The sequence below is a fragment of the Delphinapterus leucas genome, chromosome 10 (assembly GCF_059928025.1).
Source record: "Delphinapterus leucas isolate spDelLeu-1000000601 "Yukka" chromosome 10, BTC_Dleu_Yukka2, whole genome shotgun sequence".
NCBI lineage: Eukaryota > Metazoa > Chordata > Mammalia > Artiodactyla > Monodontidae > Delphinapterus > Delphinapterus leucas.
This window is the reverse complement of record NC_143138.1, coordinates 73968452-73995533: the sequence shown is the minus strand read 5'-3', so window position 1 is coordinate 73995533 and position 27082 is coordinate 73968452. Positions and strand designations below refer to the sequence as shown.

At 43.8% G+C, this 27082-nt stretch overlaps 1 protein-coding gene across 10 annotated transcripts in view; it reads right to left on the bottom strand.

The window, feature by feature from the left end:
- The window catches only part of PXK (PX domain containing serine/threonine kinase like), a 75062-nt gene that overhangs the window by 43560 nt on the left and 4420 nt on the right, over positions 1-27082 (bottom strand). For all 10 annotated transcript variants that reach the window (XM_022572732.3, XM_022572733.3, XM_089918143.1 and 7 more), the window contains exons 2-3: positions 6423-6473; positions 4537-4584 (exon numbers count right to left, since the gene is read on the bottom strand). In XM_022572732.3, the coding sequence (XP_022428440.1) occupies positions 4537-4584; positions 6423-6473 (99 nt within the window). The remainder of the gene's footprint in view (positions 1-4536; positions 4585-6422; positions 6474-27082) is intronic.

The following is a 27082-nucleotide window of genomic DNA, read 5'->3' as shown; positions in this document are numbered from 1 at the left end:
GAGCATTGAGTAATACAGGGGAATCAAAGGTAATATATTACTTAAAACATAACTGATTTCTTTTAAAAGCTCCCTTATTAAGTTGCAGGATATAATCTCATTTGTGTGTGTATGTATGTGTGTGTGTGTATAAGCCCAGGCATATAGTTATATATGCACCAAAAACGTCTAAAAGGACTCACACTACCAGCTTGAGAATAGCTACCTCTGGGAGTGGGTTGGTGAATTAATTTTTATTTCTATACTATGAAATGTTAACATTTCTCACTTACTACTTTTTTCAATTAAAAAAAAGAAAGAAAGAAAAATCCCTTTTGCTCATCAAAGTGATCATATACACAACAAGGATTTTTTTTTAAATTACTATCAGCCAATATCAGCCCATTTTCCTGCACTACCTGCCCAAGAGCAGACCCAGCTGAACCTCACACATCACTCGGAATGGACAGTCACATCTGACAACATTGGATTCAAACCCCAACAGGGCTATTTTTTTTTGGGGGGGGGTGCTATTTTTCATTCATGAATTTGATAAGCTATCTGTTTCAAACTTTGTGGCCTCCAAGCTTGAACCAATCTTGTTTTTCATGCTTCATTTCTCTTTAGGAAAATGTATTGATCTGCCCAGACATCCCATCAGCTCTTCCAAATCAACAGGTGAAACAGAGTTCTTTGCCAACAGCTGTGATTAGAGTGTCCCTGCCATGTCAGTCTGCTAGACAGATGGGAGGTGTTTTCCTGCCCTGGTTTAAGATCTCACAATAAATATTCCTAAAAGTATTAAAACTATGCTGTGTGTGTTACTTTAAAATCTTGCCTTTGAGGGACTTCCCTGGTAGTCCAGTGGTTAAGACTCCGTGCTCCCAATTCAGGGGCCCCGGGTTCGATCCCTGGTCAGGGAACTAGATCCCACGTGCCGCAACTAAGAGCCCACATGCCACAACTAAAAAGATCCCGCATGCCACAATAAAGATCCCGTATGTGGCAACTAAAAGATCCTGCATTCCGCAACGAAGATCCCATGTGCCGCGATTAAGACCCGGTGCAGCCAAATAAATTTTTTTTTTTAAGTTCACTAATAAATAAATAAATAAATAAAACTAAAATAAAATCTTGCCTTTGAAAGGAGATTAACATTCAACAGAAACTTCTCTTTCAGCTTCCTCCCAGAATTTCTCAAATGCTTACCAGTCACAGAATATAAAATTCAGAACTCCCATGACTAATTAGAAAGGAGGGAGAGAGAGTACTAGCACATAAAGTGATGAAGCCACTAAGTCAGTGATTTCCTAGACACCTCCACAGGGATGGCTTCAAGCCAATCATCCCATTTTTTATTGTTCCCTCTTCAACATACCCTATGTATTCCCTTCTTGAGTTCCTTGTATAAAGGAAAAGAGAACAAGAAGCCCAGCAGAGAAGTCCCCAAAGTTCCTTCATTCATAAAAGTTCCTCCATTCATAACATCTGCAGAGTGACAAAGCAAAGGGGGGATGACAGCCAAACTGGGGTCTGGAGCCCATAATCTGACCCATGCTAGCCTAGCAGAAGCTTCTAAATTCCATGACAAACTCTATCAGTTTCAAGAAAACTAGCTTTTTGTCTGGAGGAAAAACCTAACTCTGAATCTACTAGTCTCTCATTTCTGTTATCAGACCTTAACGATCTGTAAATTGTCTTCAACTACATTCTAGGGAGTATTCTAGGGAGTTCTAAGCTCTCAACAGACCCTAATTTGTCCCCATTTCCCCCCAGTGTTCAGTAGTCTCTCCTACGTCAACAATGGGCAGTACAACCAAATCACAAAACATTTGTGCTACAACAGACCTGAGAAATCATCTGGTTCAGCCCCTTGGCTTCAGACAGGGAGAGTGAGGACAGAGAGAGGAAGTAACTGAGCCCAGGTCTCAGGGCTGGTAAGAGGCAGAGGCTGGGTCCCATGCCAAGTCTGAGGGTTCCCTGCCAGTTCCCATCACTGCAGTTCTTTCTTCTTTTTCTGTGTCGCATGCTATCTCCCTAGATGGTCACCAATTTGATGGTGCCTTTAAAATAAGGTGGTGATTTTTCTTCACTGTTACCACAAGATATGCTCACTATAAAAAGTTGGGAAAGTACAGCTTTTTTTCTGTTTTTCTACTTATATAGCTTGCATGTGTTTACTTGTACCGAACTTGGAAAGTACAGAACAGTATAAAGAACCAGAAATAAACATAACCCATAATCCTGCCACCTGGGGAACCCCATTGTTAACATTTTGGCATATTTCCTTCCAAGCTTTTTTCCTAAACATTTCAATGTAATTATTATATTGCATGTATAATTTTACATCCTGCTGTTTTTTTGGGTTTTTTTGCTTAGGTATGTTTCCTATTGGACTCAGACAACTCTGCATATGTGTATTATATTTCTCTTTTTTCAGCAGGAACTCATTTATCTGTCAGAAGGGTAATCAGACACTGAAATTCATGGTCACAGTTTTATTCTGTGGTTTTGGAATCTTTTTGGTCTGTTTTATGGAGGTTGTTTTGAAATTATTTTGTTGCCAAAAAGCTGTATGTGCTTTCTTCTGTTTGTTTACTTGGATCCAGAAAAACCTCCCACTGAAATGCTGTCTGGCCATATCCTGCCCAGCACAAGCCAACATCAATACATGTGGATATTTGCATTTGAAATAAGATGCACAGTGAAAGTGCCCATTTTAAAAAGGAAAATTACACTGATGCAAAAATAAAATTCTATTACATTAAAAAGGCTATAATTGAATAGTCATGGAGATTCAACTTTATATCCCCAAAGAAAGAACAAATAGGAGATAAAACCCTCCTCCCCACCCCCCATTCTTGGGGGCTAGGCCTAGGCAATTTCAATTTCAGAAGTATTTTTCCCATGATTCTTACTCAGCCATGGCTGAACGGCACTGTACAAAATCACTCCCCCTTCTGGGACTTCCCTGGTGGCGCAGTGGTTAAGAATCCACCTGCCAATGCAGGGGACATGGGTTTGAGCCCTGGTCCGGGAAGATCCCACATGCTGTGGAGCAACTAAGCCCACAAGCTACAACTACTGAGCCGATGTGCCACAACTACTGAAGCCCACACACCTAGAGCCCACGCACCACAACAAAGAGAAGCCCCCACTTGCCACAACTAGAGAAAGCCCGTGCACAGCAACAAAGACCCAATGCAGTCAAAAACTTTAAAATTAAATAAATTTATTTTTAAAAAAATGTAGACAGACAACATGTGTGAAATGCAGGACCATATGTCAATTACAAGAAGGTCTGCAGATACTCAGGCCAGTTCTACTGGAAGGAAAATAAGGCATTCATGCTTTCAGCAGTGTTGTAAATAATATGAAAGTCTGGACTCTACAAATGCTATTTTTCCAAAGTCTGGTCAATAAAAAATGGCCTTTTGAAGGAAATGAAGCATTACGCTGCCTCCCAGTCAGCAGTCCTCCTGACCTTTGTGGACAGGATCAGAGGTCACTCAGAATGACTGATGATGGCCAGTTCACCTCCCAGCTGGGCTGGTCGTAAGCCAAGCACTCTGGCTCAAGGGTTTATGCTACCAATCAAAGCTGAGATATGATACAAGCCCAGTGGTCTTCAATAACCCATGGCCCCTGAAGACCAATCTACCAGGTGAAGACATGGGTGGTACTGCCAGTACCTACGGTGCTAACACTTCTCTAGGACCCTTCGATCATTACCAGCACTAGCTTTGTTTCCAGCTCATCCCTCTTTGCATTATGGCCACCAAGTTACAAACATTTAAATCAAAGGGATTTAGAAATACATATTTAAGAGAAAAAAGTTACACTGAGGGACTTCCCTGGTGGCGCAGTGGTTAAGAATCTGCCTGCCAATGCAGGGGACATGGGTTCTATCCCTTGTCCAGGAAGATCCAACATGCCGTGGGGCAACCAAGCCCGTGCACCACAACTACTGAGCCCGCATGCCACAACTACTGAAGCCCACATGCCCTAGAGCCCGTGCTCTGCAACAAGAGTAGCCACTGCAATGAGAAGCCCGCACACCACAACGAAGAGTAACCCCCGCGCACAGCAACGAAGACCCAATGCAGCCAAAAAATAAATTTAAAAAGTAAAAAAAAAAAAAAAAAAAAAGTTACACTGAAAAAGGCTGAGTCTCTAGTTACTGCTGAGTGCTGTTGATCTGCAATGCTGACTATGCAGCCTTGTTTAACAGAGTCTGAGAGTCCCAGCTCTCAGTGAACAACTCTAGCAACCCATTTAGTCATTCCTAACCTGCGAAAAGGAGATAACACACAGCATCCCATGATTGTGGTAAGGACGCAGTCTGGCACAAAGGTACCCAGCTGCAAGGTGATTATTATAAATGATGTTTATTCCCCAAAGTTTATTTTTAGAGTCACACATCATCTGTTTAAAGTATGAGCTTATCTCCTTTGCTAGGGAAATTTGCTAATTTCTTGTTCCTAATATTGTTGTTTCCAACCAGTTCCTAAGATACCCCAGGCAATAAATGTGTCATTGGTGTTTTAAAATAATTACCTGCAAGCTGTTGTTCAGCAAATCAAAGTCACTGTATCTCCTAACAATCTGTAAGAAATAAAAGTGGTGTTTTGATTCAGCAAAGACCATCAATTTTCATTTCCCTATTTAATATTTATTGGCATTTTAGAGCCAAGGCACTTGCATTAAGGGTAGCAGGGCTTATATACCTGGTGATTAACTTGCTTAACTCAGCAGCCCCAGAAAACAGACCAAGCAGAGCCCGAGTTGGCTGGGCCATGGGAAACTGGTTAATGCTAGCCAAACTCGCAAGATGCCAACAGGTAAGAAAGAATGATGTTGCATTTGTTTCCAGGGTGAATAGCCCTTTAAGTATTTTTTTTTTATTAACCAGGCATCTAGAAAGATGAATTAATGATTTACAAAAAAAAAAAAAAGTTTTAGTGAACATGAAATTAAAGTTAAAGCATGTGGACAGTCTTGAGGCCATTTCATCCTTGCCCTGGATAAAACTTCCCCCATTTGAGATCCAACCAGTCTAGAGATTGGACGCATCTGCAGGCAGAGAGGCCACACCGCTCTCTGATTGCTCTCTGATTGCCCGTTTCCCCTCTTGGCCAACAGTCCACATCCACTGTGTATGCATTCTTTCTTAGTTATGTTGATGCCATTGATTAGGCCATAGCCAAATTCCACTAGCTCTTCAGTCTCTGGGGAAGGAAGTTATTTTGCTTTCAAAAAGTTTTTTCAATCTTTATTGATGATTCTCAAATATTAGTGTGCATGAGAATTACTTGGAGATCACCTAGGAATTCAGGAATTTAAGGACGTTAAGTATCTACATTTTTGTTAAGTGTCCCCCAGGACTCTAAAGCATTGGATCTAGAAAACTACATCAAGGGTTGATTTTTCTGGTAGGACATTGCCCTTGGGCCTGTTTGACAAATATACATCAGAAAGTTAAACGTGAGGGCATCCCTGATAAGTGCAAAGGAGCAAAAGGTAGTACAATAGTTAACCACAGAGAATGTGCAAATTCCAACCCTGTTCTGTCAGGGATATAAGCGTGACCTTGGACCAGTTACTTACCTTTTGAATATAAAATGGGGCTAATACTATCACACAGAACTGGCTTTAAAGGGCTAAGTGAATTAATGTGCCTAACAATAAATGCTCAACTGATGTTAAATATTATAATTAGTCCAACAAAAAGCAGTTTGAATTTTCAGGCAAAGAAAAGACCAAGTATGGGTCACTGAGGTCAAAGACTGCTTAAGGTGAGAGGTAAGTTTCAACCTGGGCTATGAAGGACAAGGTAAGAGTTTTGGAAGGCAGGAGGGTCATTATAATTACTAAAGCAGGAAATAAATGGTCCCTGTACAGAATTCAGCCACCCTCTGCAAGTCAGCTGGCATGGGAAGCACCTCTAGATGTATATAGTAAGTTCTGCCTCTCTGAGGCCACCTGTGAGGAAAGCAGGCCCTGGGGCTGTAAGCAGATCCTTACCTATGGTCAGTGTGGGAACTAGCACTAGAAATTGTCCATGACTGGACTTGGGAGTCCATGAAATGCACAATGTCCAGGGCACTGTCTCACCCTTCTACCTGGTGGACTGAACGTTAACCTGCCTCACCCAAGCCATGGCTTCAGGTGAGGAGGTTTGAATTACTAGGAACAAAACAGGTACTTGGCCTAGCCCACTTACTCTGTGTCCACCTGGAGAACAAATTCCTACTCTCTGTAGTAACATACACGAATTAAACCGAACAACTGGGAACATAAAAGCCTTTTATAATACATGTGTTAGAGCTAAACGTTTATATCTAAAAGACATATGATTAATATAGTTTTTCCAGATTTTTAGATGCCCCAAGTCAGAATTTTGTTTAAACATTTTTCTAATGACAAAAAAAAAAAAAGCTTACCTGCCAGCTATTTTCTACAGAAATTCCTCTTTGTACCCGAATGATATATTCCTAAAAAAGAAGGGGAAAAGAGCCTCAATTACAAAACACCCAAATCATGCAGCTATATGGATGGACCTAGAAATTACCATACTAAGTGAAGTAGGTCGGACAGAGAAAAATATATATCATAAGATATCACTTATATGTGGAATCTAAAAAAAAAAAAAGATACAAATGAACTTATTTACAAAACAGAAACAGACTCACAGATATAGAAAATAAACTTATGGTTACCAAAGGGGAAAGTGGGGGCCGGGGGGGGGGAGGGATAAATTAGGAGTTTGGGATTAAAATATACACATTACTATATATAAAACAGATAATTTACAAGGACCTACTGTATAGCACAGGGAACTCTACTCAATATCTTGTAATAACCTATAATGGAAAATAATCTAAAAAAGAATACATATCTGAATCACTCTGCTGTACACCTGAAATTAATACAACATTGTAAATCAACTATATTTTAATAAAAACAAATTTTTAATAAGAAACAAAACAGAACAAAAAAACACCCAAATCAGAGGATCAAAAATATTAAGTGAAAGCATCAGATAAAGTAGACTTCAGAGCAAAGACTACTAGAAACAGAGAGGGACATAAAGATACAAGGGTAATCTCACAGCAAGACATAACAATCTTAAATGTGCGTGCACCAAATACCAGAGCTGCAAAATATGTGAAGCAAAAACTGATAGAACTGGAAGAAGAAAGAGATGAATCCATGATTACAGCTGGAGACGTCAACACCCCTCTCTCAGCAATTGATAGAACAACTGAAGAGAAAACCAGTAAGGATACAGACAAATTCAGCAATACCATTATTGATGAAAAATTAATCAGTAAGATTCATAATGTTACTGAATATTAATTAATAATTAATAACCAATTAATCTAAGAAAGAAATGAAAACTTTTATTCGAGCCAACCTGGGGACTATAACCCAGGAGACAGTCTTTCAGAAAGCTCTGAGGACTGTTCCGCCTGTTAGAGGTCAAAGCACAGTTATATAAGTTTTTAAGACAAACAGGTTATACATCAAATGACATATCAACAGTTTACACAATCCAGATCTGCACGTACAAAGCAAGTCGTGGGTCATGGTGACCCTTTACGAGATTAAGAAGGAATGTTATCTCCTAAGGAGGTCTAGTTAATGCAGCCACACAATACATACTAAAGGGGAGGGAGGAAGCCTAAATGGAAGCCTTTTCCTGAGAAAAATTTTATGTTCGAATTTTTATTGTCTTGCCATAAAATATGAATTTTATTTCATTACCATCAACCAACAGATTGATCAGCATTTATAGAACACTATCCAACAATAGCACTCCATCCAATAACATTCTGCTATTCAAGAGGATATACAAATCGCATATAAGCACAGGAAAAGATATTCAACATTACTAGTCATCAAGCAAATGTAAATTAAGACCACAGTGAGATATCACTATATCCCTATGAGAATGGCTGAAACAAAAAATAATGATAACACCAAATGCTGGCTAGGATAACAGAGAAACTGGATCACTCATAAATTAATGGTGGGAACTTTAAACGGTACAGACACTCTGGAACACAGTTTGGCAGTTCCTTAAAAAACTAAAACATGCAACTATCATATGACCCAGCAACTGCACTCCTGGACATTTATTCCAGAGAAACAAAACCTTATGTCCATACAACACCTCACACATGAAAGTTCACAGCAGCTTTATTGGTAACAGCCCAAAAGTAGAAACAAGCCAGATGTCCTTAAGCAGGCAAATGGTTAAACTTTGCTACATCCACACCAGGGAATACGACTCAGCAACAGAAAGGAATAAACTATTGATACATGCAACAAATTGGATGAACCTCCAGAGAATTATGCTGAGTGAAAAAGCCAATACCAAAAGATTGTAAACTACATGTCTCCATTTCTACAACATTCATGAAATGACAAAATTATAGATATGGAGAACAGCCTAGTGGTTGCCAAGAGTTAAGACTGGGGTAGGAGGGTGTGTGTGGAAGGGAAACTAGTGTGGCTATAGAAGGGCAAATGAAGTGCTATGGTTTGAAGGTCTCTGTCCCCCCAAAATTCATGTGCTGAAATACTAACCCCCAAAGATGATGGTATTAGGGGGTGGGACCTTTGGGAGGTACTTAGGTCATGACAGTGAAGCCCTCATGAACAGGATTGGTGCCTTATAAAAGAGGCTTCAGAGGGGCCCTTGCCTCTTCCACCATGTGAGGATAGTCTGAAACGGTGCTACTAGCTATGAACCCGGAGGAGGACCATCACCAGAAGGCAACCATGCTGGCACCTTGGTCTTGGACTTCCGGCCTCTAGAACTATGAGAAATAAATATCTGTTGTGTATAGGCCACTCGGTTTATGGCATTTTGTTATAGCAGCCTGAATGGACTAAGACATGAGGGATGTCTGAACCAACAGAAATGTTCTTGATTATGTATCTTGATTACATCAAAGTTAATGTCTTGGTCGTGATATTGTACCAAGTTTTGCAAGATACTACCAATGAAAAAACTGGATGATGAATATATGGGATCTCTCTGCAATGCTTTTTTTTTTTTTTTTTTGCGGTACGCGGGACTCTCACTGTTGTGGCCTCTCCCGTTGCAGAGCACAGGCTCAGCGGCCATGGCTCACAGGCCCAGCCGCTCTGCGGCATGTGGGATCTTCCCAGACCGAGGCACGAACCCATGTCCCCTGCATGGGCAGGCGGACTCTCAACCACTGCACCACCAGGGAAGCCCTGCAATGCTTTTTATAACTGTATGAGAATCTACAATTATCTCAAATAAAAAATTTTAACCTTAGGCATTCAAAACTACTATGGTAGAGTCAGAAGACTAAGATCCATGATTTTTACCACTCAAAGTTTGCATTTTATATGCATAGTCAACTAGAAAAGGCCATGGTTAAGAAAACAAGTAAAAAGGTAGAATAGATAAGCAGTGATGGCATTTTCCAAAGAAACCAAATCTAGTGACCCCCAAAGCTGCCTGAGCATTGAAATCTTCCTGCTCCTGGGGAGGGAAGACAAGAGAGGGTGTTAAAAATACACATTCACAGGCCTTGCACCAGACTTGCTGAATGAGAATCCCTAGGATAGAAACCGGGAATTAGAAGTTTTAATAGCCTCCCCAGGTAATTCTTACTAATCAAATAAGAAGGAAACAGAGACCTAGTCCAGCATTCTGCTTATACACACAGGGAGTTATGATGAAGGTACAGATGAAATCATATAAAAAACATTAACTTTTTTCCTCAAATGCTCAGAATTCTTTTAACATCTTTGGATGGTATGATTCAGGTATTACTCATAGTCACTACTCAACAAGTGCTTATCAACACAGTACTCAACAAATCCTTTCTACTGAATTAATTCTGATTTAAATAGGTTATTTAGAAAATAAAGCCAAATAAGCATTGTTAACTTGGTAACTGAATTTTAAAATAGATCTTATTTTCACTACCATTCATTTCCATTTTGTTTATTATTTATTTATTCTTAATAAATTTATTTACTTATTTTTATTTTTGGCTGTGTTGGGTCTTCGTTGCTGCGCTCTGGCTCTAGGCACACGGGCTTCAGTAGTTGTGGCACGTGGGCTCAGTAATTGCGGCTCATGGTCTCTAGAGCGCAGGCTCAGTAGCTGTGGCGCACGGGCTTAGTTGCTCCGCCGCATGAGGGATCTTCCCAGGCCAGGGCTCGAACCCGTTTCCCTTGCATTGGCAGGCAGATTCTTAACCACTGCACCATCAGGGAAGCGCCCTCCATTCTGTTTAGTTTGCAAAGGTTGATAAAGTCCACATACGCAGGAATTTCTCCTGCTCTGGACTATGTTAAGAACGGTACATTCAACAATATCCACTCAATTTACGAGTGAATCAACTACGTACCTGGCGCCCTGCTTAGCTGGTTACATGTGGGGTTATAAAATAAATATTTCAAAATTAACTTGTGTACTACGGCAAATCTCTTAAGCAATATGCCAGTGCAATTATTTCTGAATACACAGAGATAAAACACTAGAAATATCTGACATTCTTGTATTTGGGGATCAGTCTATTAGCTTTAAAATTTTCTTTTTTTCTCAGGGTTGTCTTACTGGCAAATTGTCTGGGCTTATAATAGAGCTAAAATCAGCACATATAATTGAGTACTTCCAAACAACTACACATAGACAAGCTGATGTCTAAGTCCGGGAGGAACTGTTACTTCTCAAAAATCACTTCAAGCATCCATTGCTTCACTATGATTTATAAGAGGAATAATATTAATTTTAAAAATTTCAGTTCAATGTTGAGCACTTGGTAGGTGCTAACACTGCTGTCCTGCTTTATATACTTTGGGTTTAAAGCTTAGACCTGTGTTTTACAAAGATGTTGCAGCCAATTGTAAACATCAATTAAGCACCTATCATGTTCCAATCCCTGTGTTTTGTTCATGCTGGGGGTATAATTCTAAACAGGAAAGGTACAGTCTGACTCCATTCCTTCCCTCTGTATATGCACAGTTTACGGAGTTGGGTTTTTTTTTTTTAACTTGGCTATAATATGGCACACAATAATGTTGGGGAAAAGCATTTGGCAAGAGGGAAGCAGTAACTACAAGATGGTGCCTGGGTCCTGATGTCAGACTACGATATCCCAAACTGACATCCTAATTAATGTTTCTGCCGAGACACTCTTTATGTTTATATCAGTTTCTACAAAGAGGGTGGTTCTGCCCCAGAGGAGACCTGGCAATGTCTGGAGACATCTTTGGTTGTCACAGGATGAGGGAGTGCTATGGGCATCTGACAGCTAGAGGTCAGAGATGCTGATAAACACCTACGATGCACAGGACAGCCTTACAAGGAAGGACTACCTGGCCCCAAACGTCAACAGTGCTGAGGTTGAGAAACCCAGTTCCAGGTGCATCGAGTAAAACAGGTCGTTCCAGTCTATGGAGGCTGGGGATGCAGGGTGGTGGAGGGGTTACTTCTGCCATCATCTGCCCCCGCTGCAGCTTACTGGTACTCCACACACCACACCGTTGAGGATATGTGCACTCCCACCTAGAGGGCTCGCTTAATTACTGGTAGCCTCAAAAACCCCATCGTGTTTCTTCTGTAAAGACACACTAAGACACGTTAAGGCTCCAGTGTTGCCCTCAGGTCCCATCTGCCGTGTGGTTGCAGATACAGAATGACAATGGGAAATAGGTACGGTGATTTTGCTCAGAAATACTTTCATTCCACTTGAATGGAGCAAGTTCATCCCTAACTACAAAACATTTTAATTTTTTTCGTTTGCTTGGTACCACCACCCAGCCTGACCAAAAGGAAATACTTTCACCTCAAATCTCCAATTTGTCAACTAAACATAGTACAGCTGTTCTACTGCTTGCAACCAGGCTGAAGCAGTGATTAAAGCAGAGAGAGGAGTGCCCTGGGGACCAGTAGAAACGCGACATTTGAAGTCAGGCTTCCACCTCCAGAGTCGGAGTCACCAGCCCAGAATCCTCCGGTGAATCATTCCCATCTTTGCCACCCTCTCTTGTGTGGAACAGAACCTGCAGTCTATGTAAGAGACAATCAACCACCAGGCACAGAAGGGAGAGCTAAGAGCCCTGTAGGGCGGCTCTGCGTCACACAGACCTATGCCGGCTGCCCATCCCTGCCATCTGCTGCCACGCGCCCAAAGGGCCTTCTTCCCGCTCCTCTTCACGACACCACACCCTTATCTTGGCGGAGCAGGGTGGGCATTTCGGCAAGTCAGGGTGGTTGGGACCGAAGTTGTTCAAAGTGGAAAGGCACTGGGACCACATGATTTCTGACTTAAGTAAAGGAAGAGAAGAGAGAATTAGTGTAAAATAAGCACTGATCTTGTGCCAGGAACTTTCCTAGGCCCATTAACACTTCTCATCCAATCCTCACAGCTGCCTGGAGGGTAGATCTCAGCAAAATTAAGTGAGCTGTCCAGGGTTGCACAGCTAGGAAGCAGCTGACTGGGAACCGGAACCCCAGTCACTGATTCCTAGGACCCTCCAACCTGCCAGACATGGCTGGCAACCCCCAGGGACCTGGGGATGCCCTGAGCCTGGCTCTTTCTGCAGCCCTGAAAGATGGGGGTCCTCACCAGTCTGGGGAACTCGGGTGAACTCATCCTGAGGGTGCAGGGGTAGGGACTGTCATTCCCACAACTGTTGATTAATGCTTCCAGTGCAGGCCATTTCCCCAGTAAGCATCCTCACTGACATTTTGTATCTCCCGAGTTTCCGAAGAGATACTTAAGATTTCACTGCACTGTAGCTGGCAGGCATTCAAAGATGCCTCAGTGTGATGAGATTTTAGAAAAACTAGGGAGGAAAACTTATTTTGAATCGTTCTGGCCCCAAATTACTTTAGTGAGGGTACAAACACAGACCACTTGGAAAGAAATGTGTAAAAGAAGCTAAAGCCAAAACTTAAGCCAACCTCCAAACCCACCTAACCCACGGCATTCTTCTCTCTTCCCTTTTGGCACAGCTATCAGATTTACTGAGACTCAGAGTACAGAGAGACGGGGCAGCTGTCTGGAGGTATTTTTACCTGTCAGCGTTCCCACATCTCTACCTCTAAAGCAGAGGGTTTCAACCCTCCTACATTCTAGAATTACCCAGAGAACTTAAAAAAAAAACACACACACAAAAAAAACCAACAACCATGCTTTGACCCTACCTGCCAGAGATTCTGATTTAACTTGTCTGGGCTGAGGCACAGGCATTGGTAGGTCTTAAAAGTTCCCCAGGTGATTCTAATGTGCTGCCAGAGGCAAGAATCACAGTTCTAAAACCTCTTCAACAGGAAGCAGCTTCACACTACAAAAAGAAACACCCTGTCCTGAGAGGAAGGAAACCAGTGAACCAAGCACCCACCACAACTCACAGCATCCTCTCCGCCTACCCTCAGCCCTCCTGGCCTCTTCGGCAGGCACTCTCCTTTCTTCTTCGGTGTAGGAGGTACCTAACCTGAGCCCTCTAGGGTTTCCCGAATGGTCCTACGGTGGTGGCCCCACTCACAAGATCCACCAACGTCACCTTCAGGTGAACAAGGAAGAACAATAACTCTCATTTGCAGCCAGGGAGGGGCACTGAGTCTCTGAAAGCATAAATGCCTTGACTGGAGAGCAGTGGCTCTGGGATAGGAGGCCAGATCTGTGCGTCTCCAGCGCCCACGAACCACACCACTCCCAGTTCACTGCCAGACCCGCGTCCTCCCGGCACTTTCCCTTCACAGGGAGGCCCGCAGAGAAGGCTGAGCACAAGTGACCTTGCTAGACACCCAACATTATGCTACTTCCCCACGCAGGAACCTTCTAAGGCTCCCACTGGCCACGGGATAAAACCCAAACTCCTTAGCCTAGCTTCCATGCTCTTCCATCGCCTGCCTGAACTGTCCTAACCCTTTCTTTCTGCTTAATCCCTCCTCTACCCAGTCAGACCCTGTGTATCCTCAACACCCCTCACTCACTCCTCTCCCTTTGCTTTGCTACCTAATCAAAACCTGGGAAGGTCAGCTTTTTAACCATGTTACGGCTATCTTTGTCCCGTGTCTGCCTATGTTTGAGGGGTGGGGTGGGGGCCAGGTTTCCTCTCCAACTGAACTAAGTTCTTCAAGGGCTAGAACACACGTTTCTTCATATTCCAAATAGCACCCAGCACAAGGTCAAGCCAACGGGCTGAAGTGCAGCAAATGGTTGGTGATGGGTATTTGTTAACTGACCGCCTGCACCTTCGGGAAGGAGGCAGCATGTTGCTATCTTCATGTGCACCTATATGCAGGTAAAGTCTAACAGCACTCTCCGGAAAATCCCCACGGGTCTCCCACACCCTCAGATTTTATAAAATCAATTTTCAAACCTATGGTATCACACGGCACAAGAGCTGCGGCCTCTGGGCCAGTGGGTGGCACCACCCTGCTGGACAGCAAGCTTTCTGAGGAAATTCTCATGGTTGCAGGACTTCTGCTCAGCCCACTGGCCACCTGCCTGGCTGCTTACAATCCTTAATGTTCCACTTAGAATTAATGATTACTCCTTGCTCTGCTGAATATTCATTACTTATCGTTGTTTCATCCGCAGATTTTCAGGGATGGAACGTGCCTTTGCTTTAATTGCTGTGCAAGTCAATAATGTACAAAACCTGCCCCCAAACGAATGAAAGTGTTAAGGGTTTTAAAAGGCATCTGAAGAATCACCACTATCTTAACCTGAGTTTTGGCAACTCAGGTTAAGTTTTTTTTTAATTTATTTATTTTTATTTTTGGCTGTGTTGGGTCTTCATTTCTGTGCGAGGGCTTTCTCCAGTTGCGGCAAGCAGGGGCGACTCTTCATCGCGGTGCGCAGCCTCTCTTGTTGCGGAGCGCAGGCTCCAGACGCGCAGGCTCAGTAGTTGTGGCTCACGGGCCTAGTTGCTCCGCAGCATGTGGGATCCTCCCAGACCAGGGCTCAAACCCGTGTCCCCTGCATCGGCAGGCAGATTCTCAACCACTGCGCCACCAGGGAAGCCCTCAGGTTAAGTTTTGAGTGAAGCCAAGTGTATCTCCTTTTCAACCAAAACTGACTAAATCACAGAACCCTGTGCTTTAACTTTATGCAAAACAAATTCTCTAGTTTCCACCCTGCGTTCACAGAAGGGGCAAGGAACACATCACAAACATGCTCTGATCCCTGCAGTGAGATTCAGTGGCTGTATTGCGCATGCCTCCTTCTTCAGGCCTTTTGAAGTCCACGCTCTCCTCTGTGGGACGGTCTCCTGCCCTGCCAGGGGAGCTGGCCTCCACGCTGACTTCAAAGACAGCCAATGTTCCAGCCAGAAGAAATACTGCAAAGCGGCACTCCAAAATCCTTTGACCTGAGACACGACTACGGAATGCATGCGGCATTTTAAACAGCAGTTTCTGTAGCATTCTATAGTACAGAGACCCCTAAATGATGCCAAAGCAATTACATAATTTGCTAAGATGGGAACCCATGAATTCCACCTTACGTCAAAGCAAAGAAAATAAACCCTGGAAAATCTGAGGCTCAATTAAATAGTAATTAAAAATGAAATACAACCTTCGCTTGTTCAATAATCCTCACATGTCTTGAGCCGACGCCCTGAAAGGGCAGAAACAGAGGCAGTGAACATAATCTCAGAGAACCACACCCGACATATTTAACTGGCTAGAAAAGACAAATACACAAACTCTCATCTGGCCGGCAATCAGGATTTTTATGTGGGTTCTGGTATCTAAGGCGGCCAACTCCTCACCCTCACGCCCTGAGCTGGTTCCAACCTAAGTACCTGCCGGGACTGAAGTGCTCCTCTTCCTTGGGCTAATTCTCTATCTACCCCTGTTCGCCGCTGCCCGGGGACAGGCCACCCAGAGTCCTTTTGGAGCCCGCAGCAGGAGCTGGCCACTATGTGGAGATCGGCTACGATGTGTGCCCCTTCCCCGCGTCGCAACCACAAGGCCCCAGGGAAAGGGCAACGGCTCTCTGCCACTTACTGGTTTTGTGGCCTAATTCCTCTGAGCCTCAGTTTACTCATCTGCAGAACCGTACCATTCCAGCAGGGCTGTGGCGAGCGTTAGGCAGGGTCGTGTACTCAAACCTTCCGGCACAAAGGCTAGCTTTGTAACTTAGTTTTCTTTTCTGCCAAGAAGATAGGGAAGGCAAGGTGTCTGCAGGTGAATCAGCGCACACGAGACAGCAGCAGCACCAAGAGCACCGAGGAGAAAGAAGCAGCAGCCGTTTTCTCTGAACATGGGAAACAATGTCATCAGTCTCTGATTGCTAACAAGGGGTACCATCCTTCCAGCCTCTATCGTCCCAGCTTCTATGCCCAGTTTTAAAGGGGGCTAATTAAAAAGCCTCTCCCGCTAAGATAACTTGGATATCAGCAATGAGAGGATTGGACAAGCTATTTATGGTTTATCTACATAGTGGAAGAATACACAAGCCTTTAAAAGGATGTATTGGGACCTCCCTGGAGGTCCAATGGTTAAGACTTCACCTTCCAGTGCAGGGGATGAGGGTTCAAATCCTGACTGGGGAGCTAAGATCCCACATGCCTCATGATTCCCGCGACCAAAAAACCAAAACAAAAGCAATATTGTAACAAATTCAATAAAGACTTTAAAGGGACTTCCCTGGTGGCGCAGTGGATGAGACTCCACGCTCCCAATGCCCAGGGTTCGATCCCTGGTCAGGCAGCTGGATCCCACATGCATGCTGGGGCTGGGGGTTTGCATGCCACAACTAAGGAGGCAGCCTGCCATAACTAAGACCCGGAGCAGCCAAATAAATAAATAAATCTTTAAAAAAAAAATGGTCCACATCAAAAAAAAAATCTTAAAAAATAAAGGATGTATTAAAATGATTTTTCAATACTTGGGAAAAGGTATATATTATAATGTTAACTATTAAAAAAGGATTAAAAATTCTGTGATAACATTGATAGGAAGAGGGAACTACACCAAATGTTAACAGTTGTTGTCTCCGGAGGTGAAATTATATGTGATTTAAATTCTCTTAGCTATTGTTTTCTATTTTTCACTTTACCCTCAATGAGCATATATTACATTTGCAATCAGGAAAAACAATTTTTTAAGAAGTTCCTTGGTTTGTCACACATGTAGTTTAAAACATGCTACTTTAAAATAAGGGATCCCCAGACTTCCCTAGTGGCGCAGTGATTAAGAATCCGCCTGCCAATACAGGGGACACAGGTTCGAGCCCTGGTCTGGGAAGATCCCACATGCCACAGAGCAACTAAGCCCGTGTGCCACAACTACTGAGCCTGCGTGCCACAACTACTGAGGCCTGCGCGCCTAGAGCCCGTGCTCCACAACAAGAGAAGCCACCGCAATGAGCAGCCAGCGCACCGCAATGAAGAGTAGCCCCGCTCACCGCCACTAGAGAAAGCCCGCACACAGCAACAAAGACCCAACACAGCCAAAAATAAATAAATAAATAAAATTTTAATAAATAAAATAAGGAATCCTGAGTGATAAGGATTGAAATTATCTGAGCTTAGATAAGAGCATAGGATGTTAATGATAAATGCAAGCTAGCATCTTTTTTCCTTTGGCAAGGGATCTTTTGGTCATTTTACAACTCATCAGCACTTTTACTGTGCTGGGAAGACTGGAAAAACAGAAGATGAAAGCCAAATAAATGAACTCTTCTACTTGTATCAGGGATGCTAAAAGATTTCGTGGGAAAAAAGCTTGAAACTGTAAGTTGAAGTCAAGCTAGGGGAGTCCCTACTGGTTTCAATAATTTATAGTAGAACTGGCCACCATCTCTAAGGATAATGGAGAGCTGACTACACATAAATCTATTCTACCTGGCCTAAAAATGTCACTGTGCTCTTTCCTGAGACACGAGTTCCAGTTCATAACTAACCACATACGTGACTATTCACACCATGCTGCTATCTATCTCTTCAGAGCTGAAGGTAATAATTGCTGTTTATGGAGCACTTACCCTACGCCTTCTGTTCCTCAGCTTATTCCATCTTCCAGCAATGTGTGGAGGTAGATATCACTATTCCTCTTTTATAAGAATCCCAAGGCTCAGAGAGGGTAGATGCCCTGAACAAGGACACTTAGCTAGTAAGTGCTGAGAACAGACTCCACCCCAAGCCTGACTGACCCAGGGGCAGAGCAGTTCCTCGGTTCTATGGCCTTGGGCAGAAGCTTTCTCACCATCTACCCTCTCATTCTGAGGAACTGAGGTTGGCTGAACAGGCAGAACCAGTCCATCAAGTCAGGAAGAGGCTGGGAGAGAGTGGAGGCAAAGTAAGGAGAACCCGGGCCTGGGTGATCTGAGTTAATATGGGGCTCGCACAGCGCCTCCCAGCCCAGTCTCCTGACTTCAGTGCGCTGCACCTTGCAACCTAACCTCCTACTACATGTACACAGACTGTTGTCTACGTACATCTGGGCTGGATGTTACCTGGGCACTGCACAGAGACTGTGTACAAGTAAGAAAACTATTTTAAACAAGCCCCACTATGAACACTAGGCAGGTTCTGAAGCAGCAGAAAGGAGCATTTTTATATGAACATGCCTAAAGTGGACACAGATTTACAGAGTACTCAGCCATCTGAATGGCAGTTGCACCAAACTAGAACAGGGTCTTTGACTAGGCCGTGCTGTTTCTACACTACGCTCCTATTAACCTCTAACAACAGCTGCACAATGAACAGTGAACCTCCTTCCTGTGCTTTACTGTTAAAAACCACGGCGGTTCTGGATCTCAATGGTCACAAAGCCCCACTGGATGCAGACCGAAAGGTTCTACTCTCTAGCTCAGCCTTCCCCAATCAGGTCAACGGTTTGAAGAAAATAATGACCTAAGGTTGTGAGGTCCAATATGGCAGCCACTATGCACATGTGGCCTGTGTGACTTAGGAACTGAATTTTAAATTTTATCAAATTTAAGTAGTCCAGTGGCTACAGTACCACTATACACTACTTATTTGCAGATATAAACAGATATTTATGAAAATGTAAGCATACTAAGCATAGTGTTAAATCTTGCTTTTTCCCCATTTAATATAACGTGAATTTTTTCCATTTTAGTAACTGTGCCTCTGGACATTTTTAATGTCTACATCTGTGCTGTCCAGTATAGTAGCCACAAGCAGTGTGTGGCTACTGAGCACCTGAAATGAGGCTAATCCTGGAAAATACACACCAGATTTCAAAAGCTTCATATGACCAAGAGAATGTAAAATGCATTAATAATTTTTATATTGATTACATATAATCAATGACAGTATTTCAGATACAGTGGGTTAAGTAGGCTATATTATTTACATTAATGCCACCTGTTTCTCTATACGTTTTTAATGTGGGCTACTAGAAAATTTTAATTTACACACATGGTTTGCGTTATACTTCCATTGGACAGCACTGCCCTAAGGCCTCCACTATATGTAATGAATTAACTCCGCTCCTAGCAGCCAGAATGGAGGAACGAGAAAATAGTCACCCAACTCCGTGTCTGGTTCTGCGGCTCAGGGAAGGACCGCTAACTTGTCCTTGGCTAGGCCTAGGCTTTGTGGAGCCATCATACTGGTGTGGCCGTAATAACAGATCAGGTTGGCTAAGGCTCCCGACTGGTATCTCTTTCATTCAAAGTCCACTAGCATCATACAAACCTTCGTTCTGCTGCCCCCAGTCCTATGGCCTGGGGCAAGTTACGTACCCTCTTTGCACTTTACTTTTTTCCAACTGAAAAATGGGAAAAATAACAAACTCAATTCACAGTGGTTATGAGAATCAAATGAGAATCCAGAAAAGTCTGGCAATTTCTTACAAAGTTAAATATTCACTTAGCATATGACTAAGCAATTCCATTCCTAGATATTTACCCAGGAGAAATGAAAGTATGTCTACTTTCATTTCTTGTAATGTTCACAGCAGCTCTATTCATAATCAGCCCCAACCTGGAAACAACCCAAAAGTCTTCCAGCTGGTGAATGGATAACAAACTGTAGTACATTCATACAGTAGAATACTACTCAGCAATAAAAAGAAACATGCAACAGCATGGAGGAAGCTCAAAGCTTTATGCTAAGTGAAAGAAGCCAGACACAAAAGACTATATCCTGCAAGATTCCACTTATATATGACATTCTAGAAAAGGTGAAACAATAGTAAGAGAAAGCAGATCAGTAGTTGCCAGGGATCAGAGGAAAAGTACTGACTGCAAAGAGGACCAAGGAAATAACTGGAGTGATGAAAACGTTACACCGTGGTTACATTTACATTTGTCAAAACTTATCAAATAAGTAATGTAAAGCACTTAGCACAGGGAATGGTATATAATAAGTGCTTAAACAATGTTAGCTGTTACCATGACAAGTATTGTCTAAAACCAAACTTAGACTCACGATCTTCCTGGGAAGACCAGGTACCCCTTGCTTACCTTGTACTATTTCTCTAATCATTTCTAGTGCCTCTTTTTCCCTCCCGGCCCCTACCTAGCAGACTTTTCCTCTGATACGCTCCTCCTTCTCTTTCTACCTTCTCTCCTTTCTGCCACTGACCTGAGATGTGGCCTTTCTAACTGCACTGCTTCGTTATCACCCTGGGCTCTCTTCTCCCCTTCCCTCACCCTTTTTACTGAACCTCGAACACCACCAGCAAACTAAGCGTCCTAAAATACCACTTTCTGCCACATATATGCTCAAACCCCCTCACTGCCATTCAGATCCCTTAGCCTGGCATCCAAAGCGCCCCACAATTGGCTCTAGTCTCCCTTTTCCATCTTTTTTTTTTTTTAATTAATTAATTTATTTTTGCTGCGTTGGGTCTCCGTTGCTGCACACGGGTTTTCTCTAGTTGTGGCGAGCAGGGGCTACTCTTCGTTGCGGTGCGTGGGCTTCTCATTGCAGTGGCTTTTCTTGTTGCGGAGCGTGGGCTCTAGGTGCGGGCTCAGTAGTTGTGGCTTATGGGCTCTAGAGCACAGGCTCAGTAGTTGTGGCGCACGGGCTTAGTTGCTCCAGGGCATGTGGAATCTTCCTGGGCCAGGGCTCAAACCCACGTCCCCTGCATTGGCAGGCGCATTCCCAACCACTGCGCCACCAGGGAAGTCCCCCTTTTCCATCTTTTACTCCACACCAGAATCCTCCATAGTAAATCCTTGTGGGATAAATGAACAAATGAAGGCAGGGACCAAGTCTATCTTGCTTAGACCTGCATCCCAAGTGCCAGGAACACAGGGGGCATACTCACAGCAGTATCAGCTGAATGAACTAATGACCTCCTGCAGCCTGCAAATGCATCCTGACCTCAGAAAACATAGCTGCTCATTCTTTAGTTTTTTTTAAACTGAGATCCTTATGGTGGATTAGTAAGAGTTTGGAACAAGATGAACAGTTAGGGGCTCTGGAAAGTGTTGCAGAATTTATGTGTTAAAGGCTACAAGGCTTCTGTTTCTATTTCTACTTAAAAAAAAAATCTGTCAATAAATAATTATTTAAATATTTTCTCCCTTTAACTCAAAACAGGCAAAGAGCCTCCAAGTGTGCATGCAAGAAGTACAGGAGGCACCACAGAGATCAGATGAGGGTGCTCATCATTTAGTTGGTTTATCATGGTTTTGACCATTACATAGCTTTTAAAATGATTTTGTTCTTAGTCATATATGTTTTCATTTACACCCATAATGGACCATGACTAAAGGCAGGCTTAAGGAATGCCAACGGCAAAATATGAGTTAGTGAGAAATTAGTGAGAAATACAGGAAGTGCGAATCATCATAAAAATGGTTATTCTGCAAGTTGTCTGAAAAAGCTCTTTATCGGTGCCTTAAGTTGTATTCACCTTATCACAATTCTTACTGTCTGTAAGATTTCAGAAACCAGTATAATTCTGATCCCAAACATTAATATAATTTTCAAAAATGTGCTAATCTGAATAAAATATTTTTTAAATTTAAAATCACTTCCAGAGGAGGTTTTCACAATTCATTATTACTATGAAAAGAGTTTGCAGGGCTTCCCTGGTGGCGCAGTGGTTGAGAGTCCGCCCGCCGATGTAGGGGACACGGGTTCGTGCCCAGGTCTGGGAAGATCCCACATGCTGTGGAGCGGCTGGGCCTGTGAGCCATGGCTGCTGAGCCTGCGTGTCCGGAGCTTGTGCTCCACAACGGGAGAGGACACAAAGTGAGAGGCCCGCGTACCGCAAAAAAAAGAGTTTGCGAGTTAAAAAAGGCCTGGGGGGCTTCCCTGGTGGCGCAGTGGTTGGGGGTCCGCCTGCCGATGCGGGGGAACGCGGGTTCGTGCCCCGGTCCGGGAGGATCCCACATGCCGCGGAGTGGCTGGGCCCGTGAGCCATGGCCGCTGAGCCTGCGTGTCCGGAGCCTGTGCTCCGCAGCGGGAGAGGCCGCAACAGTGAGAGGCCCGCGTACAGCAAAAAAAAAAAAAAGGCCTGGGGAGGGATTTCCCTGTTGGCACAGTGGATAAGACTCCACACTCCCAATGCAGGGGGCCCGGGTTTGATCCCCGGTCAGGGGACTAGATCCCAAATGCATGCCACAACTAAGAGTTCGCATGCCGCAACTAAGGAGCTGGCAAGCCACAACTAAGGAGCCCACCTGCTGCAACTAAGGAGCCTGCCTGCCACAACCAAATAAATAAATAAATAATGAAAAAATATATATATCTATCAGTTAAAATGGCCTGGGACAACAGAAACTAACACAGCACTGTGAAGCAATTATACTCCAATAAAGATATATTTTTAAAAAAAAGGCCTGGGGAGTGCTGATTTAAAACAAGTTCTCTGAAAGGCTCTGTTAAGCCTTTCTTAGTTCCCCCAGGAGGACCTGGGTGGAGCCACGCCCACTTTGCCCTCCCTGCTCCAGGACAGACTGGCACCTTCTTTCTTTTTTTTTAAATTTTATTGAAGTATAGTTGATTTACAATGTTGTGTTAATTTCTGCTGTACAGCAAAGTGACTCTGTCATACACATATTCTTTTTCATATTCTTTTCCATTACGGTTTATCACAAGATCCTGAATATAGTTCCCTGTGCTATACAGTAGGACCTTGTTGTTTATCCATCCTATATATAATAGTTTACATCTACTAATCCCAAAGTCCCAATCCTTCCAGACTGGCACTTTCAATACCTTACTTCTTCTTTGGTTTAGAGGTCTGCCACCTCTACCAGGATATAAGCTCCCTATTTCATTCATCTTTTTACTTTAATACACAGCACAGTGCTTGGCACGCAGAAGACTCTTCATAAATGCTCATTAATGTTCCCAACATCTTAGAGGTTTTCTGACACGGCAGAAACTGTGTGCTTCATTCATAGAGCAGACTGCATCCAAGCCCAGGATATACACCCACAGCCTGACTGCACTCCTCTTAGGGAAAGGAAGACAGCTGGGCCACATAGAATATAAATGCATTTCTCAGGAAGCAGCGTTCTGAAAGATGTCAGCTGTCCCCTACCCCCACAAATGTCAATTAGCATGGTCACTTGTCAGAGGAAGTGGCAGGAAAAAGAACAACGCAGAGGGTGATTTTATTTTTTCACTCCGCTGCCAGAGGTCAAGTGGTGCGAACTAACATTGGGATTCCTTTGGCAATGAACAAAAGCTGGGATGTGAGGAGATGAAATGGGCACTGGCCAGGGGTCTCCTCCCTTCAGGCCTGGCCTACGGGAGCTCCTCTGCCAGGCCCGCAGCTGAGCCCGTGGCCTGCCCACTTGCCTCTTCCACCTCTTCTGCCACCTTTGAACACCAACAGCCAGCTCTGCTGCCAGGCACGGGACCCTGTGCTATATCTCAGAGCCTGGCTGTCACAGCGTGTCCCTCCAGGGTAAAAGGGGAAAACGAGCAGGAGTGACAGGGCAGTGGGAGTGTTCTTTGAGATGTCACTGGGTTTTTTGCTATTTGTTAGCAGTCACAGTTGACAGTGAGACGTACTTTTAAATAAATAATTTTCCTTTTTCCATTCAACACCTAAAAAGTACTAGTGCCTAAAAAGTTACCAGTGCTCTAGAAAATACAGAGGTAATAAACTACAACAAAAACAGTGAGATCTGTGTGCAGAGCTCTGTTCAGAACGCCCCATGTGTCTGAGCTCAGTTAATCCTCACAGCAGCCCTAGCATCCTCTTACTATCCCCACTTCACAGATGAAGAAACTGAGGCTGGAGAGATTAAGCAAGATCATTAAGGCACTGCCCCCTCCTCAAGTTATTTACAGTTTCACGTGTGTTGGAACGGGAGGGTATAAATAGAAAACAGGGAATAAGAAACAATCAGTGTGTAAAATGCTTGCAACTTTCGGACAAATAAAACGGAATGGGAATTTCAGAGGAAGGAAATCACACTCAGCTTGGTAGGTAAGACGGTGGGTAGCAGTCCACAGGAAGGGTTTCCTGAGCTGCACCTTGAATAAATGCATTCACTCAACAAACCCACGCATTCAACAATACTTACCGAATGCTTACTATCTATGTGGCAGGAACATGGTTTGAAACTGAATCAAAATAGCAATACATAGACATGAAAGGCTGGATTTCAGAGTAAAAAAAAAAAAAAACACCTCAAAGAAAAAGGCATCCACATGGGCAGAACAAGAGGTCCATGTGGCCCTTTCCATCTAAGGACTGGGAAGGGGCAGAGGTGTGCCCTCCAAGCACAGACCCACTTCCCCACCCTCAAAAGCCTGAGAGAGCCAAGACCAGGGCCTCTCCCCACTGCATCCCTAGAGCTGACCACACTGCCCGGAAAGAACCGGAGCTCGAGAAGGACCCATGGGACAAATGAGCGCAAGGCTGCTATTGAGTGTGGTCACAGGCAGAGATGCCCAGAGCATGGCAATGGGCCCCCAGCCACTCCCTGTGCTCTGCTGGGTCAGTGGGTGCCATCGCACTGGCCAGACCCTTACCCTGACATTAGAGGTCTGATGTGAGTAGGCCCGCCTCGGGTTTCATTCCTCTCTGCTTCTGCAAAGAGCAAAGCCTGCAGGACTGAAGTCCCTGACAAGAAATCACTTGTCCCCTGGGGAAGGGCAGGCTCAAAGGAAGGATGGATGAACAACACTCCTTCCCTTTCACATCTCCAGGCGGTCCTCAGACATTTTTTGATTCAGGATTGTCCCATAGCAATCCTCCATTCATTCCCTCCTCCCAGCACCCCAAAAAAGCCTCAGCTGAATTAATGAGGAGAAATGGCCTGTTTCTGATAAGCCATGTCAAAGAAATGTGGGCAGCCTTGTTTGGATATCATAAACAGAAGTGCTGTGATAAGAGGCAGATCCGAGGCCCGGGCTTTCCAGCACAGCGCCCTTTGCCCTTCCCCTGTGCACTCTGTCTACTAAGTCACCTGGCATGCACACCTACATGCCCCAGGCAGGCTGTGACTGAGAGCAACTCTTCACACTAACAGGACATAATTCATCTACTGTTCTAGATACAGCTGACCCTTGAACAACAGGGGTTTGAACTGTGCAGGTCCACTTACACAGGGATTTTTTTCAGTAAATATGTACTGCGGTACTACACCACCCGTGGTTGGTTGAGTCCTCCAATACAGAGGGCTGGCTATAAAGTCACATGCAGATTTTCCACTGCAAGGAGGGCTGGTGCCCTAACCCCCGTGTAGTTCAAGGGTCAACTGCAGTGGGTTTTCTTAAAGTAGGCTGTATGTAGGAATTCCCTGGCTGTCCAATGGTTAGGACTCCAAGCTTTCACTGCCAAGGGCACGGGTTCCCTGGCCGGGGAACTAAGATCCCACAAGCTGTGGGGCGTGGCAAAAAAAAAAAAGTAAGGGTATATGTGGTACTGCAGCACATTTTTTTCAATGCACATCTCTCACCAATTGAAATAAGTAACTCTCCAAGTTTACAGTTTTCAAGATTCTTCCAGTGATTCCAGCCTGAAGATCCACAGCCCAAGAGCAGGCTTCAGGTCAGTGAGGTTCTGAGAGGTCATATAAACGTGTGTATGACTGTTTTATGGAGAATTTGTCCCTCTGACGAGATCCTTAAATGAGCTGGGCCCAAAGAGCTAAAGGACTCAGAATATATCCCGAGGTTAGCATCCTGCAATGTTATAAAACTTTCCAGGCTGAGGGTTAAGGGGTTGGGGGCTTCTTTTCAGGGTAACAAAAATGTTCTAAAATTGAGTATAGCGACAGATATACAATTCTGTGAATATACTAAAAGCCATTGAGTTGTATACCATAAATGGGTAAACTGTACGGTATGTGAATTATATAAAGCTGTTACACAAACAACTTTCCAGGAAGACTCCTGTTACTCTGCAATGGATTCCCCAAGCTAACATTATGTTAATAAATACCTGTTAGCCACCAAAATGTGACTACTGTATTATTTGAAGACAGCAGAATTCCCTTTTGCTTTCAACTGTACTCTTTTACTAAGCAAGAAGAAACACGTGATATCTTGATGTTTAGCTAGAAATGGCCAAATTTACCTCAAATTTGGTGGTCAGAAAGTCAGCCAGAGACAAAATGGCCAACCTGCATAGACTCTTCCCCCGGCTGAGGTCGGAGTATTTACCGAAGGTGAAGTACTTGTTCCTTAGCCCTGAGTCAAAAGTTTCAAACTGAAGAAACGGGGCCCCCATCATCACCTCTGAAGTAGAGGCACACCTTAATTTCCCCAAACCATGTGCATGTCACCCATGAAAAAAGTCACGGACAAGGATGACTTCCAGGCTCAGGGGAGAACAACGGGAAAAGCCTATTGCTCTCCCTCCACAACGCCCCGCACACTTATGAGTTCTAAAACAACGTCTGGGTCCAGCTCTGCCCTTTTCAGGGTGGGACTGAAAGGAGCTTCATTTCATGTGAAGCTGCCCCGGCAACTGCTAGCACTACCTGCCTGCAGTGGAGAACAGAGGGTTTGTTTAACTTGCCCCAAATGAACCCATTTAGGCATCCAATCAACAGCCTGTATTTTGAACAATCTCAAGACCACAACCCACAGGGAAGCTGTGTACACATGGGTGGCTGTTTCCACTATGCCCCCGGGGGAACAAAGCAAATTATCTTTTCACATAAAATAAACCTCAGCCCCAGAATCCTGCATTTCC